General features: G+C 35.5%; 2 protein-coding genes across 2 annotated transcripts; one reads left to right on the forward strand and one right to left on the reverse strand.

Moving 5' to 3' along the window:
- Positions 1–301: 301 nt before the first annotated feature.
- Positions 302–1,224, reverse strand: LOC110711903 (uncharacterized mitochondrial protein AtMg00810-like). Its single transcript, XM_021890341.1, has 3 exons — positions 1,074–1,224; positions 847–931; positions 302–788 (listed from the first exon to the last, which is right to left on the reverse strand). Exons 1-3 carry the CDS (start codon positions 1,222–1,224, stop codon positions 302–304), a joined length of 723 nt encoding a protein of 240 aa, XP_021746033.1.
- A 4,860-nt stretch (positions 1,225–6,084) lies between these two features.
- LOC110711821 (homeobox-leucine zipper protein REVOLUTA-like) lies at positions 6,085–13,871 on the forward strand. The gene is made up of 18 exons (XM_021890249.1): positions 6,085–6,858; positions 6,953–7,112; positions 7,765–7,850; positions 7,948–8,038; positions 8,159–8,254; positions 8,362–8,475; positions 8,560–8,643; positions 9,120–9,266; positions 9,351–9,425; positions 9,605–9,711; positions 9,921–10,104; positions 10,543–10,731; positions 10,958–11,038; positions 11,784–11,918; positions 12,475–12,794; positions 12,910–13,015; positions 13,271–13,420; positions 13,501–13,871. Exons 1-18 carry the CDS (start codon positions 6,584–6,586, stop codon positions 13,648–13,650), a joined length of 2,550 nt encoding a protein of 849 aa, XP_021745941.1. The 5' UTR covers positions 6,085–6,583; the 3' UTR covers positions 13,651–13,871.
- The last annotated feature ends 2,448 nt before the right edge of the window (positions 13,872–16,319 follow it).

Consider the following 16,319-nt stretch of genomic DNA (forward strand, 5'->3'; position numbering starts at 1 on the left):
TATTATTACAACACTACTGGCAAACCAAACTATCTTGGAGAGGAAGCTTCTTGGAGAGGAAGCTTCTAGTTGATTGTAGTTATATCTAGGAGCTTCTAGAGCAGATGTAATGACTGGAGAGGAAAAAAGCTCGTGCTATCTCCACCTTTGCTTCATGCTTGCATGCATAGGACTATGATGAGGAGGCTGCATAAGCAGCAGACTTGTTATTATCACCAATACCCACCCCTCCCCCCCCCCCCCTCAAGCTTGGGGTGGCTAAAGTATTGGTTAAACCAAGCTTGGACAAAAGAAGCGTAAACTAAGGTCTTGAAATAGCCTTAGGGAAGACATCAGCAAGTTGTTGGTGGGTGGGATGATAATTAAGCTCAAGTAACCCTTTTAGCACTTTATCCTTGGTGAAGTGTACATCAATTTCAATATGTTTTGTCTTATGCTCATGATGCACTGGGTTTTTAGCTATGTGAATAAAAGATTGATTATCACAGTGCAAAGAAACAAGCTTGAGATTTGAGAGACCTAGTTCTTCAAGTAATCTAACCACCCATGTTATCTTAGAAGCAGCAGATGATTGGGCCTTGTACTTAGCTTTTGAAGATGACTTTGAAACTGTCCCTTGTTTCTTAGATTTCCAAGAGATAGGAGATCCTACAAGAAGGACAATATAACCAGTAACAAAATGTCTGGTACTAGAACAACTAGCCCAATCAGAGTCTGAATAAGCTATTAAAGAAAGAGAATTAGTAGCCCTGAGCAAAATGGTTTGACCAATGGTACTTGCAACATATCTGAGAACATGCATGATGCAGAGATTCCATATAGTGTATTCTGGGTTGATGCATAAACTGGTTTAAAGTTTGAACTGCAAAAGCCAAATCTGGCTTAGTATAAGTCAAAAAATTCAGTTTCCCAACCAATGATTTGTAAAGAGCTATATCAGAACAATAATTTCTTTAATCATGCACTCAAAAGCTTGAGATTAATTGGTAAAGGAGTTGAAGCAGTCTTAGAGACATCTATTTCGCAAAAAGATAAGAGCTCCTTGGTGAATTGCTTTTGAGTTAACATAATACCATCTGAGAGATGTGTAACTTCAATCCCAAGGAAGTAACTAAGTTGGCCAAGATCTTTGATACTAAAAGTAGTATCAAGATGTGTCTTTAAATGGTAGATCTCTAATGTGTCACTCTCAATGATGATGATATCATCAACATAGATAGCCATAATAGTTAGATATCCATTTGATCTTTTTAGAAATAAAAGAATAGTCATTCTTGGACTGAGAGTAGCCTTGTTGAACTAGCTCACTATGTAGCTTAGAAAACCACTGTCTAGATGCTTATTTAAGACAATAGAGTGACTTTCTTAGCCTACATACTTTGTTGTCTGGGTTGGGATCGGAATCCCCTCTAGCATCTTCATATAAACCTCTTCATTTAAGCCACCATGAAGAAATGCATTGTTCATTTAAGCCACCATGTCTAGTTTATGCGTTGGCCATTTGTTAGCAGCAACAATTGAGAGTATGCATCTGATTGTAGACATTTTGACAACTAGAGAAAAGGTTTCTTCAAAATTAACCCCATATTTTTGAGTGAAGCCTTTAGCAACCAGTCTAGCCTTGTATATTTCTAGTGTGCCATCTACTTTTAGCTTTAGCTTGGACACCCATTTACACCCAATAGTTTTCAAGGGCTGTAATTTCATTATGCATAGCTTGAAACCAGTTAGGACCCTGTGAAGCTTTAAGATAAGAAACTGGTTCTATCAAATTTGAGCTTTGAGCAAGATTAACTTTAGATTCAGTCAGAAGGAAGATAATCAAAGGATACAAAATTACACCAATGATTTTGTGCTATATAACACTTGTAATCTTTCATCCAACTAGGTGGTCTAGAAATTTTAGATGTTTGTCTAGTTTGTTAAGGAGAAATATGATGAGAAGATTGAATTGGAGAGTTGGGTGCAGGTTTGTTGTCATGAATGCTTGCCCGAGTGGATGCATCTTCAAAGTTAAAAGAAGAACTTTGAGTTCATGTATAGAACGAGAAGAATTAGACGAAGTTGTGAAAATTAGAGGAGCGCCAAAAGAATCTGAGTAATTGGAAGTGTGTTGAGGAAGGAAAATTATAGGTAAGATCTGGTTTGACTCTATGTCGTGATGAAAAGGAAAATGGTGTTCATGAAATACCATATCCCCGGTGATATGAATCTTGTAGGTTCCCAAATCCAACACCCTATAGCCCTTTTGATGCAAAGAGTAACCAATAAACACAGCAAAGGAAGCTCTAGCATCAAACTTGCTTTTGTGAACTTTTAATCTAGAATAGAAACAAAGACACCTAAAAAATTTCAAGTTGTCAAATGAAGCTTGAACTTTATGAAGTCTCTGAAAAGGTGTACAATGATTGATGCTCTCCAATGGCATTCTATTCACCAAATAGATTGCACACAACACTATTTCTCCCCAAAATCTCGAAGGAAGCTTAAATTAAAAACTAAGAGCTCTGCCAATCTCCAATAAGTGTCTATGCTTGCGTTCCACAACCCTATTCTGTTGTGGTGTGCCAGTATAACTAGTCTAATGCACAATACCATTCTTGACGTAGAATTGCTTCATAGAACCCTCAGTTAGCTCTAAGGCATTATTAAACCTTACACAAAATTTTAGAGTCAAATTCAGTGTGAACATAGTGTGTAAATTTGATTATAACATAGGCTGCATCACTTTTAAATTTGAGTAAATGAACCCAAGTAAATCTAGTGTAATGATAAAAAATTGTCTAAAGTTGATTACATCCATTATATGTCTGATCCTTATAAGGACCCCATAAATCAATGTGAATTAGCTCAAAGTACTTACAAGACTTTATTGAACTCTTAGGAAAAGACTTCCTAGTTTGCTTAGCAGCAAACAAATTTTGCACAAGACACTATCAGTACAATATTTGATGCAAAACATGCTTGAAATTATGACAAGGAAAATGGCCTAGCTAACCTAAGATGCCATAATTCTGCTATCTTAGTGGCATTACTAGCTTGATTCCAACTAATATTATTACATATCTTGGAAATTTATCTAGACAATTCACTACTAGTAGCAAACTTCTGTTCTTCAATGTAATATAGACCAACATTGAACCCTGAGAAAGACCCTAAACAAAACATGCACTTTGTGTGAGCAAGACTGTACAACTCATATCCTTGCAAAGCTTGGGAACATAAAGCAAGTTAAATTTGAAAGCGGAAACATGTAATACATCAATTAGATGTATAATGTTGTTGATGACAACTGTGCGTATATGCATGACTTCAACCTTACTACCATCTGGTATATTTATAGTGTTATTTGAGCCTGTCAATCTTTTATAGGAAGTGAACATACTCAAATTGGTGCAAATGTGGTCTGTAGCACCACTATTTATCAACCAGCCAACATTTAGAGAGGATGAAAGATAGAATTTACCTGCCAGATTAGCTTGCGCATCAACATCAATGTTTAATGCTTGATTAGCTACAAATTCTGTATTTTGCTTTCCTTGTAATTCCAGGAGATGATTATAGTTCTCCAATGTGATGATAGGACTATTGACTTGATCAATATGGCCTTCTGCAAGTTCGTTAGAAACTATTTCAGTTTGTTGAACAGCAGCAGCCACTCCTATGCCATGCATACATTTTTCTTGAAATCTTCAGGATTTCCATGTAATTTCCAGCAACTGTCAATAGAACGACCAGGTCTATTGCAGTGATTGCAAAAAGTTGGCGCAACTTTCCTGTTTCCTACCATAACAGATTATTGTTAGCTTGATAACTAGATCTGTATTCTTAAGGCTTAAAACCTTTGTTCAGTAGTCTATCATTGAACTTCCTGGTTGAAGCAAAAACCATGGAATCATTCGAGCCTTGATTAACAATATGCATAGAGCTAAGTTCTCTGTGCCTTTCTTCTTGTATCAATAACCTATAAGCTTGACTCAAGGTAGGTAGTAGATTCATCATCAAGATGTTTCCTTTGATTGCAGCATAATGCTCACTCAATTTCATTAAGAACTGCATCAATCTCTTATCTTGCTGTAACTTGAAGATCTTCTGAGTTAAATTGCATATACACTAATTTCATGTACAAATAGGAAGTAGACTAGCAGCATTCAGCTTATCCCATAGCATCTTCATTTTAGCGTAGAATATTGTAATTGAATTAATTCCTTGACTCGCTTCTGATAATTATTGTTCAATTGAATACAATTGTGGTCTAGAAGTGTTTCCATATCTATCTTCAAGATCCTTCCATATCTCAGCAGCAGTGTTGTACTGTTGTAGTATAAGACACTATGAGTTGTAGTAGTATCCAGATTATTGATGAAATCATCTTGTCATTACATCTTTCCCACTGTTTGTAGGTGACATCTTCAGGATTAGGTTTGTGTATAATTCTAGTTACAAAACCTAACTTGTTCTTAGCTGAAAAATACTATAGTCATACTTCTTTTCTAATCAGTGTAACCTTCTCCATTGAATTTTTTGTGACAAATTGCATGGAGTTCATATGAGAAGGATGAATATAGAAAGGTGATGAAGGATCTTGTCCAATTGGAAGAGGTTGTGGATTTGAAGCCATATATTTTTTTTTTGAATGGGAAGCCATATTTTCAACTATTCTCGGATTTATGAATTCAATTATCTCAAATTTATGAAGAAAACTTAGCTTCTAGTATTCTAATTTAAAAACAAATTTGTATGCTATTCAAACAGCAACTAGTTGTAATCAAGCTACTAAGTAAATTGCAGTAGGAATTTTGTAACAAGAAATTTGCGATTCAATTTGACACCTCAAAAATCAAGTTGCGATTTCTGTCGAAGAATTTGTTGAAGACAAACTCCTGAAGATCAAGCGTAGAAAGATTGCAGAAGCTTTAGAATCAATAGAAATCATCCAAAATCGAGATATATCTGCTCTGATACCATGTTGAAATCTATAATTTAGCATATTTCTTTTGAGTTTATGATGGAGATTTAAGAGAGAGAGAGAGAGAGAGAAGCTTTGTAATTGAATTTTTTTGATTGTATATAATAAAACAAATTATTACAACACTAGCTCTATATATAGATTACAACATCCTTACAAAATAATTATTAATTACAAAGCATAACAGAATTCTCTTAGAGCAAAGCTGACTGGCAAAACTAGCTATCTTGGAGAGGAATCTTCTAGCTAATTGTAGAATCATCTCGGAGCTTCTAGAGCAGTTGTAATGACCAGAGAAGAAAGAGCTCATGCTATCTCCACCTTTGCTTCATGCTTGCAAGCATAGGACTGTGATGAGGAGGCTGCATAAGCAGCAAACTTGTTATTGTTACCAGTATATGTTGTTATTATGTCAGTAAAAAACTAAAGTCAAAGCTAATATATAAATAGTGAAAAAAAGTCTAACGTTTGGGACGAAGAGAGTATTTATGGAGAAATACTTTCTCCATTTCAAAGACACATTTTATTTAAGCGTGTTTATCAATGTATATCTTCAAATAATAATATATTCAATTATGCACAATCAAGAATTATAAAGATTTGGTACATGGAAAATAGATGTTAAGACGAATTAAACAAAATCCCAACCCAGAGTGTTTTTTTTTTCCCTTCTTATAATTAAATTATAAAATAAAGTCAAGTTAATTTATAGTAAATACTGATAAAAATTAAATTATGTCAACTAAATTAAAACAAATATAGTTATTAATTATTCTTACTGTTTTACCGGTATAAGAAAAACGTGACAAGTAAATAAGAACGAAAGGAGTAGAAACGAAACATTGGGTGTAATTGTAACAAAATCACATGAGAAAGAACAAGTTTATAAGAAGGAATATAAAAACCGAAAAAGGAATGAAACGGAAAGGCAGGGGGCCAGGGTTCATCGAGATACGAGCCTAATGACATGAAATATGAACACCCCAATTTTACATTTTTAATTAAATTAAATTATTAAAAAACAACAACAAACACCATATTTTTCGTTTCTCTCTCCTCCTTTTTCACCCTCCCTTCTCTCTCCTACCCACTCACTCTGTCACTGTTCCCTCCCACTCACTCTCTTTCTCTCTCCTCCTTCTTCCTCTTTCCTTTTCCAGATATGACTCATCACTCTTCTTCATTTTCTTACTTCCATGGATGTTCTTTCTCTCTCCTCTTTTAGGGTTCTTCTTTCTCTCTCTTCCCCTCTTCACTAAATGCCTCTTCTTCTTCATCTTCTTCCCAGACTCAAATTTACACACACCCCAAAAATCAAAACAAAATTCCATTTTAAACAATCTATCCCACCATTTTTCTTCTTAATTCTGCTAAATTATTGCTCTAATTTTTACTAATTTTTTTTGTAGATCACGAACAAGGGAACAGTAATCTTGTACCGTGATCTAGTTAAACCCGTGTTTGAATTAAATTAATACTACATTTTATCAAATTACGTAAGACCAAGTACTGATTCTTAGGTCAGATATAAGTTTTGTAGTTGTTGGTCTCCCCTCTCTCCGAAATTGAGCAAGAAAAAGGAAGGAAGAACGAAGAAGAGAGAGGAGAGAGAAAATGGCGATGGTTGTGCACCGAGAGAGCAGCAGTGGAAGTGGAGGAAGTAGCGGAATGAGCAAACACATGGCGGCGGCGGCGGCAGCAGCAGCGGCTTCATCGGCTGATGCCGGAAAGTACGTCAGATATACAGCTGAACAAGTAGACGCTTTAGAGAGAGTTTACGCCGAGTGTCCGAAACCCAGCTCGTTACGGCGTCAACAGTTGATTCGTGAGTGTCCTATCCTGTCCAACATCGAGCCCAAACAGATCAAAGTTTGGTTTCAGAATCGAAGGTAATCTCGATCAATTGCCTGATTGATTTTTCTTTTTTGAAAGATGAAATCATTTATGAAGAACAAATTTTGTTTTTGTTTTCGTGGCGAATAGGTGTAGGGAGAAGCAGAGGAAAGAGTCGTCGAGGTTACAGACGGTGAACAGGAAGTTATCAGCTATGAATAAATTGTTGATGGAAGAGAATGATCGGTTGCAGAAGCAGGTTTCTCAGTTGGTGTGTGAAAATGGGTTTATGCGCCAACAACTTCATACTGTATGTTCTTTTCTTTTACTTATTTTTATGTATTCCACTTATAATTAATTGGCTGTAAATAAATGCTGTAATTTAGATCTTGTTACCATTATTGTACAGATTTTTTGTAATTGATCTGGATAGTAAAGCTTATTTATGGTTGGAATTTTGACTAGAAATATACTTCTATCTATATAAAAAAAAATTGAATTTGGTGGGATTTCTGTTTTGCATTAATTCTATTGGTTAAATTTGATATTTTTGGTTAATTTTTTTTTTTTTTTTTTTTGGAATTATGTTTGAATGTAGAACAATTTTGTTGGTGTTTTAATTCCTTTTATTTTTAAGGCAGAAAATGTTCACAAAAAAAAAAAAAAATTCAAAATTGCTAATAAAATCTTATCTGAATTTGTTACTTGCTTTCAATGTATGTATTGTAGTTTAGACATCCATTGTGTGGTTATGGTTAATTGTTTCCTATAGTGCCATTATCTGAACACAGTCTTATCGCGCTACTGGGATAGAATATTAATTGAGTAGAGTGGTTCAATTGTGCTAGTTATGTTTGGAAATTTTCAGGGTGCAGTGTTATTTCAGATGGAATTTGTTATTTTTGAACGTGGTCAACGGTTTTTTAGCAGAGTTTGATGTATTCAATGATTCTTTTTTACAGGCACCAACTGCGACCACTGATGGAAGCTGTGAGTCTGTGGTCACCACTCCTCAGCATAATCTTAGAGACACCAATAACCCTGCTGGGTAAGGATTTAAAGGCATTTTTGGTCCATTTCTATGCCTTTATGAGTGTTATGTTTCATTTTTATAATACGTGTCCCTTTTTTGTATTTGTTGACAGACTCCTGTCTATTGCGGAGGAGACATTGGCAGAGTTCCTTTCTAAGGCAACTGGGACTGCTGTTGATTGGGTTCAGATGCCTGGGATGAAGGTTTGAAATTCTTACCTGACTAGATTAATTGTAAAATAGGAATTAAATTGATGACTTAGCCCATAATCTTCTACCATTAATACATAATAATCTAAGCAATTTGCTTGCTAACTATCGCAGCCTGGTCCGGATTCGGTTGGGATCTTTGCCATTTCACATCGTTGTAGTGGAGTGGCAGCTCGAGCCTGCGGTCTTGTTAGTTTAGAGCCCACTAAGGTAAGTTGATTGAAAAACACATTTTGATATTTTTGTACATTACCCTATTCATTTGCGGGGTGTCAGCAACATAATTAAGGTATTCTAATGTTTAAACCATTTTCCAGATTGCAGAGATCCTTAAAGATCGTCCATCATGGTTCCGGGACTGCCGGAGCCTTGAAGTATTCACTATGTTTCCTGCTGGAAATGGAGGAACAATTGAACTTATATATACACAGGTTTGATAAAAGTTGTATTTGACTTTCTTATAGCTATCTGCTTTTAGATGTGTTTTCCTCATGGGTTGCTACTGGTTACTTCAGATATATGCCCCAACTACTTTGGCTCCTGCACGTGATTTTTGGACTCTGCGATATACCACAACTTTAGAAAATGGCAGTGTCGTGGTATGTACATCCGAGGCTTTACCTTTTGTATCATTTGTGATTACTGTTTATATTTCCTCTTACTATAACAGTTGCGCATTTCACACTGTCCCAACTCCTCATAGTTATGATATGACTTGACTAGCTAGGCTATTTCAACATTGATCCCAATACTGGGAAGTCCAATCCATAACTAATATTAGGAAAGGTAACTAACTAACTACATAAGTGGACATCTCAAATATTATATGTGAATACTATTTCTGGATAAGAACATGTTTCAGTGATGTATAATAAGGCTAAGGGATATGCCTGGATTATTCTGCATTACTGAGTATGTATCGTCTTCTGCTTGCTAGTGATTATTGACTACCCAAATTCATTGTTTATATCTGGGCTGAAGTGAGGTGCAGTTGTCATGGGTTTATGTACTTTGTAGTGTATTATTCTTAACCAGGAGGACCTTAGCTGATGCTGTTTCCTTGTAATGCCTTAAGGTTTGTGAGAGATCTCTATCGGGTTCTGGACCAAATACTGCTGCTCCTCAGTTTATAAGAGCTGATATGCTTCCAAGTGGCTATCTTATTAGGCCATGCGACGGTGGTGGTTCAATCATCCATATAGTAGACCACCTCAATCTTGAGGTTTGTTGTGTCATTTGTGTGCCATTTTGTGGTTAAGTTGTTTTCTAGTGCTTTGAATAAAAAGCTTACCTATCATATTTGTAGGCATGGAGTGTACCAGAGGTGCTGCGGCCATTATATCAATCATCAAAAGTTGTGGCCCAGAAAATGACTATAGCAGTAAGTTAATTTATACGAAGTAATTATTTATAGTAGTACGGTACTGTTTGATCTTAATGGAGAGGAAAGGGACCAGTGACATGTTACTACTAATGGCATCAATTGTGATCAATAAGCAATAATTTAGTGTATTATCATGCTGTGACCTAATCTGACCAATTTTTTCCCTCCTGACAAAGGCTTTACGCTACATCCGACAAATTGCACAAGAGACAAGTGGGGAGGTGGTATATAGTTTGGGTAGGCAACCGGCTGTTTTACGGACGTTTAGTCAGAGATTGAGCAGGTACCTCCCTTACACTAAGATACGTTGTCTTCATTTTGCAAAGCATATTGCCTTTGTGGTGGCTGTTATATGTGTATTACTTGGTTCTTTGTGATTGCACAAGTGAAAGTGATGGACACATGTATGATGTAGCTGCTTTGCTTTTGCTGTTTCTTATATCTGGGATCAGTTTTTTGATTTTAAAACTTGTGTTTATTGGTTTGCTCCAGAGGTTTTAATGATGCTATCAATGGGTTCCCTGATGATGGTTGGACATTGCTGACTTGTGATGGTGCTGAAGATGTCATAATTGCCTGTAATTCTGCCAAGACTTTTATGGCCACTTTGAATGCTGCAAGCTCACTTCCTATGGTTGGTGGTGTCCTGTGTGCAAAGGCATCTATGCTACTTCAGGTAACAATATCCTGATCATCTAATAGCTTGAATTCTGCCATGTTAATTACTTTGCAGTTTGCACTCTTCTGCCCCTTTTACTCTGGAATTAAACTGTTTCTCGTGTAGATAAAGCTTTATCTTACTAGGGTTAAATTCCCACCCTATTACTTATCTTCCCACAAACCCTTTGTCTAGTGGAAGTCATATTTAAATCTGTGTTTCAGAAAATGCCAATGCTTCTTCAGAAAAGTTACATAAACGCGATATATGTCTAACTCAGTTGTATTATTATATGCTAGTTCTATGAATCAGCCTGATCTATGATAGCTTCTTGACTTTAAAGTGAAACATGGGCAGTGGGCATGCCAATTTTGTTTTGAGCATTTTGGCAGATGATCTGTTACCGTTTCTGGTTTAGGAGTTGTGGGTTTTCATGTGATGAACATCTCTGTGCAGAATGTACCTCCTGCAGTGCTGGTTCGATTTTTGAGAGAGCATCGGTCAGAGTGGGCTGATTTTAGTGTTGATGCGTATTCTGCAGCAGCTTTGAAGTCGAATGCATATGCATTTCCTGGGATGAGGGCCACAAGGTTTACTGGAAGTCAAATTATCATGCCTCTTGGACACACAATTGAGAATGAAGAAGTATGTTGATTTTAATTTTAAGAGTTGGACTATTCTATCATGTCTGCCATTCTTGGTCATGAATAATACTTAAAAATCTTTTAGTTGATGCATTTTACTGTAGTGAGTGGTGAATCTATATGTTTAATGGTGTTATCTTAATATTGCTACTGCAATATGTGTGTCAGCAGTTGATTGTCCTCTAAATTATTTCTATAATTCATTCTATCTGTTGTTTGCATGCCAGATGCTGGAGGTTATTCGGTTGGAAGGACATTCTCTTACTCCAGAAGATGCTTATATCTCTAGAGACATCCATCTGTTACAGGTATTTTTTAGAATCTCAGTAACTTGTGACTTTCAATACTCTAGTAAGGTCTATCCTAACTTACTCTTCTCCTCTGATGGTCATTAACTGCTTATTCTTTTGTCCATTAACTCAAATGTGTGCTTCTTCCATTCCAACCTCCTTGTCTACATTTCCTTTGAAGAATCCATAGATTATGCGCATTTACTATATCTGGTTAATTAACGGTACACAGACATCGTCAACATTCTTGATTTGGCTCAACTTAAATTAAGATATCAATTGTAATTGTAAAAGATAGAGGCCAAATTGGGTCTTTGATGAAGTAGGCAGTCTTACTTTCATGTCTGTTGAAAAAAGTCTCCTCTCAGAAATAGAAAAAGAGGCTTGAATGGAGGGAACTTGGTACGTCTAAGTAATTGGAAGCTTTGAGAAGTTCAATGGCTTGGAAAATCATTCTCCTATCTATTATCTATCAATTTATTACCGATTGATTCAAGTTTTTCAACATAGTTATAACTTATCTTCAGTATCTTGGAGCACTTTTTGAAAATAAGACTTTTTTCTGGTGTTTAATTTGACACAATTTCCTAATCCTGAACTTTATTCTGTGTTATCCTGATTGTTTATTTATGAAGTCCTTTGCCTAGTTTGTTACTTTTGCTTCATTTTATGGCCCTCCGTACTTCCCTTAGTTGATGTATAAGTGCTTTAACCTCCATTGTTTTGCTCAGATTCTAGAACTAATTGATTTTTTTGGTAGCAGATATGCAGTGGAATAGATGAGAATGCAGTTGGAGCCTGTTCTGAACTTGTTTTTGCGCCAATTGATGAAATGTTTCCAGATGATGCTCCCTTGCTTCCTTCTGGGTTCCGTATTATTCCGTTGGATTCAAAACCAGTAAGTTAATTATGTCTTACTGCACTGGACATTGCCTCACTTTGCAGTGCTGTCTGAATTCTGAAATAAACCGTCTTTAACACTATTGAATCAGCTAAGTCCTATGTTGTGATTTAGGGTTATCATGCTAAAAGATAGTCTATGCTCTTCTCTTCAATTTTACCCAACACCCACCTCTGTAGGAACCCTAACTTGGTTGAGGCTAATTGTACAGCTTGTATTTAAGGTCTAGGTATAGCATTTAACTGTCTTTCTACGGAACTTAACATTTTATAACTTTCACAAATTATCAAATTGACTTCTACCATCAATTGATAAAGTTGTTAATGCTGGCTTAAATATATATATTATCTATTTGAGAACTATAGAGAACATCTTATATGCTCATCATGGCCAATGTAGTCACACCACCTAGCTTATATCCAGAAATATAATGTGACCTCAATTTTCACCTTTCCCCAGCTGCAATTTGACTGGTACTGTCATGACATGGAATTTCTGTTTCTCTATGACATCTAGGAAACTGAATCTCTGTTTTTCTCTATATGACATCTAGGAAACTGCAACAAATCGGACACTTGACCTAACTTCAAGTCTTGAAGTGGGTCCATCGACCAACAATGGAGCTGCTGATGCGACTTCTTCTGGCAGCACTCGTTCTGTGTTGACCATTGCCTTCCAATTCCCATTTGAGATAAGCCTCCAAGAAAATGTTGCTACAATGGCTCGCCAATATGTTCGTACTGTTATATCTTCCGTGCAAAGGGTTGCCATGGCTATATCTCCTTCAGGAGCAAGTCCGACAGTGGGTCCAAAATTATCTCCAGGCTCTCCAGAGGCGCTTACTTTGGCTCATTGGATTTGTCAAAGTTACAGGTATGTCATTTCTGCATCCTGTGCTAGTGGGGAAAGGTCTTTTAAGGCCTTTGTATGTATATACGATTAAAAGAAAAATGATTATCATCAAATGGTGGTCATTTCTTCTCTGCAGTTACCATATGGGAACAGAATTGCTTAGGACTTCGTCTGCTGGTGATGACACAGTGTTGAAGCATCTTTGGCATCACCAGGATGCTATCGTGTGCTGCTCGTTGAAGGTATGGTGACAATGCAATTGAATAATATATACGAAGTATTATTTTTTTATTTTTTTTATTTATCATATTGTTATAACAATGCACTGTTTTCATTCAGCTCCTTTTATGGCATCCCTTTTCATTGCTGAATGGATTGACCATTGTAAACCCTTTATGAAGCCTATATTAACCGTATAATCAGGGGCTGTACATATTAGTTTGATTTTGTTAAACAATTCTGTCCACCGCGATTAATCCCGTTCCTCTACTTTGCAGTCCCTCCCAGTTCTCATCTTCGCAAACCAAGCAGGGCTTGATATGCTGGAGACAACTTTGGTTGCACTACAAGATGTTACCCTAGATAAAATATTTGATGAATCAGGCCGGAAATCATTATGCTCCGACTTTCCAAAGATAATGCAATTGGTATACTAATGAGCTGTCTTTTATTTGTTCATATATTTCTCATGCCATGTATGGATTCTGAAAATTTCCGTTTCTTTCAGGGTTATGCTTGCTTACCTGGTGGAGTTTGCACGTCAACTATGGGCCGTAATGTTTCTTATGAACAAGCAATTGCATGGAAAGTCTTTGCTGCAGACGAGACTACAGTCCATTGTCTTGCTTTCACTTTTGTGAACTGGTCTTTTGTGTGAACCGTAATTTAGGAAAAATGTTTAATTTAATCCCATCTTATCCTCTGTTGTTTCTTTCCTACAACAGGTTAAAAAGAGGAAGGGTGTTTGATAAATTAAGGCGGGTCAGTTGTGTAGAAATCCAGGGAAAAAAAAAAAGAAAGTTTTTGTAATATTTATTACACCAGAGCTGCATTTTACTAATTTATTTAATTGCAAATTCCGTCAAATTCTAGTTGCAAGAAATTGGTCAAGAAATTTGCTGGCAATGCAAGCAGGATGCAGAGGATGATCACTCGCATCTTGAGCTTATTGTCAATGGTTGGATAACTGCCTACTCCCACTAATTGGATGATGCTTTTCCACTTTGTTATGGTATCCATTCAATATTTTGTGGAGATAACACCCATATTATTTATTAAGTAATGCCGCAAAAGTAGCTCATTTTTTAATTAAGTTATTTTTAATTACTTAGATGTGTACTAAAAAATCACTTTTTTGCGGCGTTCAAGACATTTTGGCCTATAATTTTGATCCATGCGTTACAATAAAAAATACTCCCTGTTTTTTTATTTATTTATTATTTATTATTTTTTTTATAGAAATTGATAGTCTAATTCTGAAAGTTTGAATTATACATAGGGTTAAGATTGACAATCCTTTTTGGCCAGAGAGAATAGCTAAATCGATTGAAAAAGGGTAAAATTTAAACTTTTTATCAGGTGATTAAGTTACTTCATTGAATTGTTAAATCTTTCCCCAGTTCAAAACAAAAATCTCTTAGGACATGTAGTTTTCACTTTTAATGCTCTCTTTCTCTTACCATTATAAGATAAAAATAAAGAGCAAATTAAGTAATTTGAAGTAAAATAGAGAAGAAAGTGTCCTTGGTAATTCGACAGCAGTAAACCCATTAAAAGATGTTTGATTTTGTGCAGTTAGCATTAAATGTACATTTTTCATTATGTTTATTTTTAGTTTTAAAATTCATTTTTTGTGAAGAAATTAGTATTAAATTTGAGGTATGCATGCAACGAAGAAAATGCAGCTCTGAAGGACTGGTCAATCCCACATTAAGTGTACGCATGCAGTGGTGGCCAGTGTGCGTAGACTATGCACTCAACTATTTGCTAGTTTTGGGATGTTTTTTGGCGTTACAAAATGTTGGTCGTTTCTTGTGTTAGTATAAAATTTAATATCATATTATAGAATAGAATTAATTTGTCTAGTCAAACACCCAATAGAGTTGTATGTCATGGCTAGTAAAAATTAGCCATCTAGGTTAAAAAGGTAAGGTGTTTGCATTTAAGCTTTAATGGTACCTTCCATGAAATGTCACTTTACATTTATGTGGGAAATCGTATGAGATATGGAGGAGTGTGCAAGAGCATCCTTGGGGACATAACTTGTATCCCCTTTTCTTATGTTTCTTAACCAATAATAATCATGACCAAGTGTACGTGGTCAAAATAAGGAGAACCACGACCCTTATAACTCATATCTCAACTTACTTGTATGGTGTATCGAATGCATAAATATAGGGGTGAATACGGTCCGGTTTGGTGCGGTTTGAGTACCAAACTAAACCAAACTGCAAATTACGGTTTGGTCAATTTTTCAAAGCAAACCAAACCGTATTAGTATCCAAACCGGACCAAACCAAACCGTAATAATACGGTTTGGTGCGGTTTGATTTGCGGTTTATAAGGAGACGATATTTTTTCCTAAAACTTGCCAAATAATACTTCATTAACTTATAATAAAGTTTAAATAATTAGCCCAATCGTATACCCTATGTTGTATTTTGATTTTTAATGTTTATTATTATTTATTTTATTTTTTTAATATATAATAATAATTTTAATTTATTTAAAAATTATATAAATATTTAAATAAGGTTTACTAGTTTACGGTTTGGTTTGGTTTAAACTTTTTGAAAAACCAAACCAAACCGTAAACTGTATTTACAAAAAATCCTAAACCAAACCGTATTTTTAGTTATAAACCGTAAATCAAACCATACAACTAAAATACGATTTGATCCGGTTTGATTACGGTTCAGACCAAACTATGTACAACCCTATGCATAATAGTGATATACTACCTCTGTTTCATATTGGGGGTGTTTGGCAATTAGCTTTTTGCCTATTTTTTTAGCTTTAGGCTTTTTAATTTTGGTTAAATAGAAATGAATCACAACCTGGTAAGAGTATGTTTAGGGTTGGAAGTGTTTAGTTAGAAGACTCGGGTAAAATTACCATTACCTAACGGGGCGTTTGACATGTGGGAATGAGAATTTGGGAAATTATGGGTGGGGATTTGTTGTTGGGAATTAATGAAAGGGAATAAAAATCCATTGTTTGGCAGTTGCTAGGAATATGTTGATATTTACTAAGAAATTACATCAATGCCCTTACTCATATCTTTCCCCTTCCTTTTCACCTTTCTCATTAATGGCAATTTAGTCATATCTTATTCTTTCAATTCCTTCCCCAATTACCAGCCCCCCCTAGGTAATAAAAATGTGAGAATTGAGTGGGAGTTTATTTTCCATTCCCTTTAAACAAACAAGGGAATTAGGCTATATTCTTTTGAGCTGTTTCGCTCTGCTCTGCTTTGCTTAAATATGCTCTACTCTACATAAAAATAATAATAATTAATAATAATAATAATAATAATAATAATATTAT

This window comes from Chenopodium quinoa, unplaced genomic scaffold, assembly GCF_001683475.1.
Source record: "Chenopodium quinoa cultivar QQ74 unplaced genomic scaffold, ASM168347v1, whole genome shotgun sequence".
Lineage (NCBI taxonomy): Eukaryota > Viridiplantae > Streptophyta > Magnoliopsida > Caryophyllales > Amaranthaceae > Chenopodium > Chenopodium quinoa.

Excerpts from the sequence above, each read along its gene's own strand:
- LOC110711903 (XM_021890341.1), bottom strand. The coding sequence starts at position 1,224 with ATGGCTATCTATGTTGATGATATCATCATCATTGAGAGTGACACATTA. Across the intron at positions 932-1,073 it reads AGTTACACATCTCTCAGATG|CTCTTTACAAATCATTGGTT; the intron begins GTATTATGTTAA and ends GTTCTGATATAG. Across the intron at positions 789-846 it reads GCAGTTCAAACTTTAAACCA|ATATGTTGCAAGTACCATTG; the intron begins GTTTATGCATCA and ends GCATGTTCTCAG.
- LOC110711821 (XM_021890249.1), top strand. The coding sequence starts at position 6,584 with ATGGCGATGGTTGTGCACCGAGAGAGCAGCAGTGGAAGTGGAGGAAGT. Across the intron at positions 6,859-6,952 it reads GTTTGGTTTCAGAATCGAAG|GTGTAGGGAGAAGCAGAGGA; the intron begins GTAATCTCGATC and ends CGTGGCGAATAG. Across the intron at positions 11,039-11,783 it reads GAGACATCCATCTGTTACAG|ATATGCAGTGGAATAGATGA; the intron begins GTATTTTTTAGA and ends TTTTGGTAGCAG.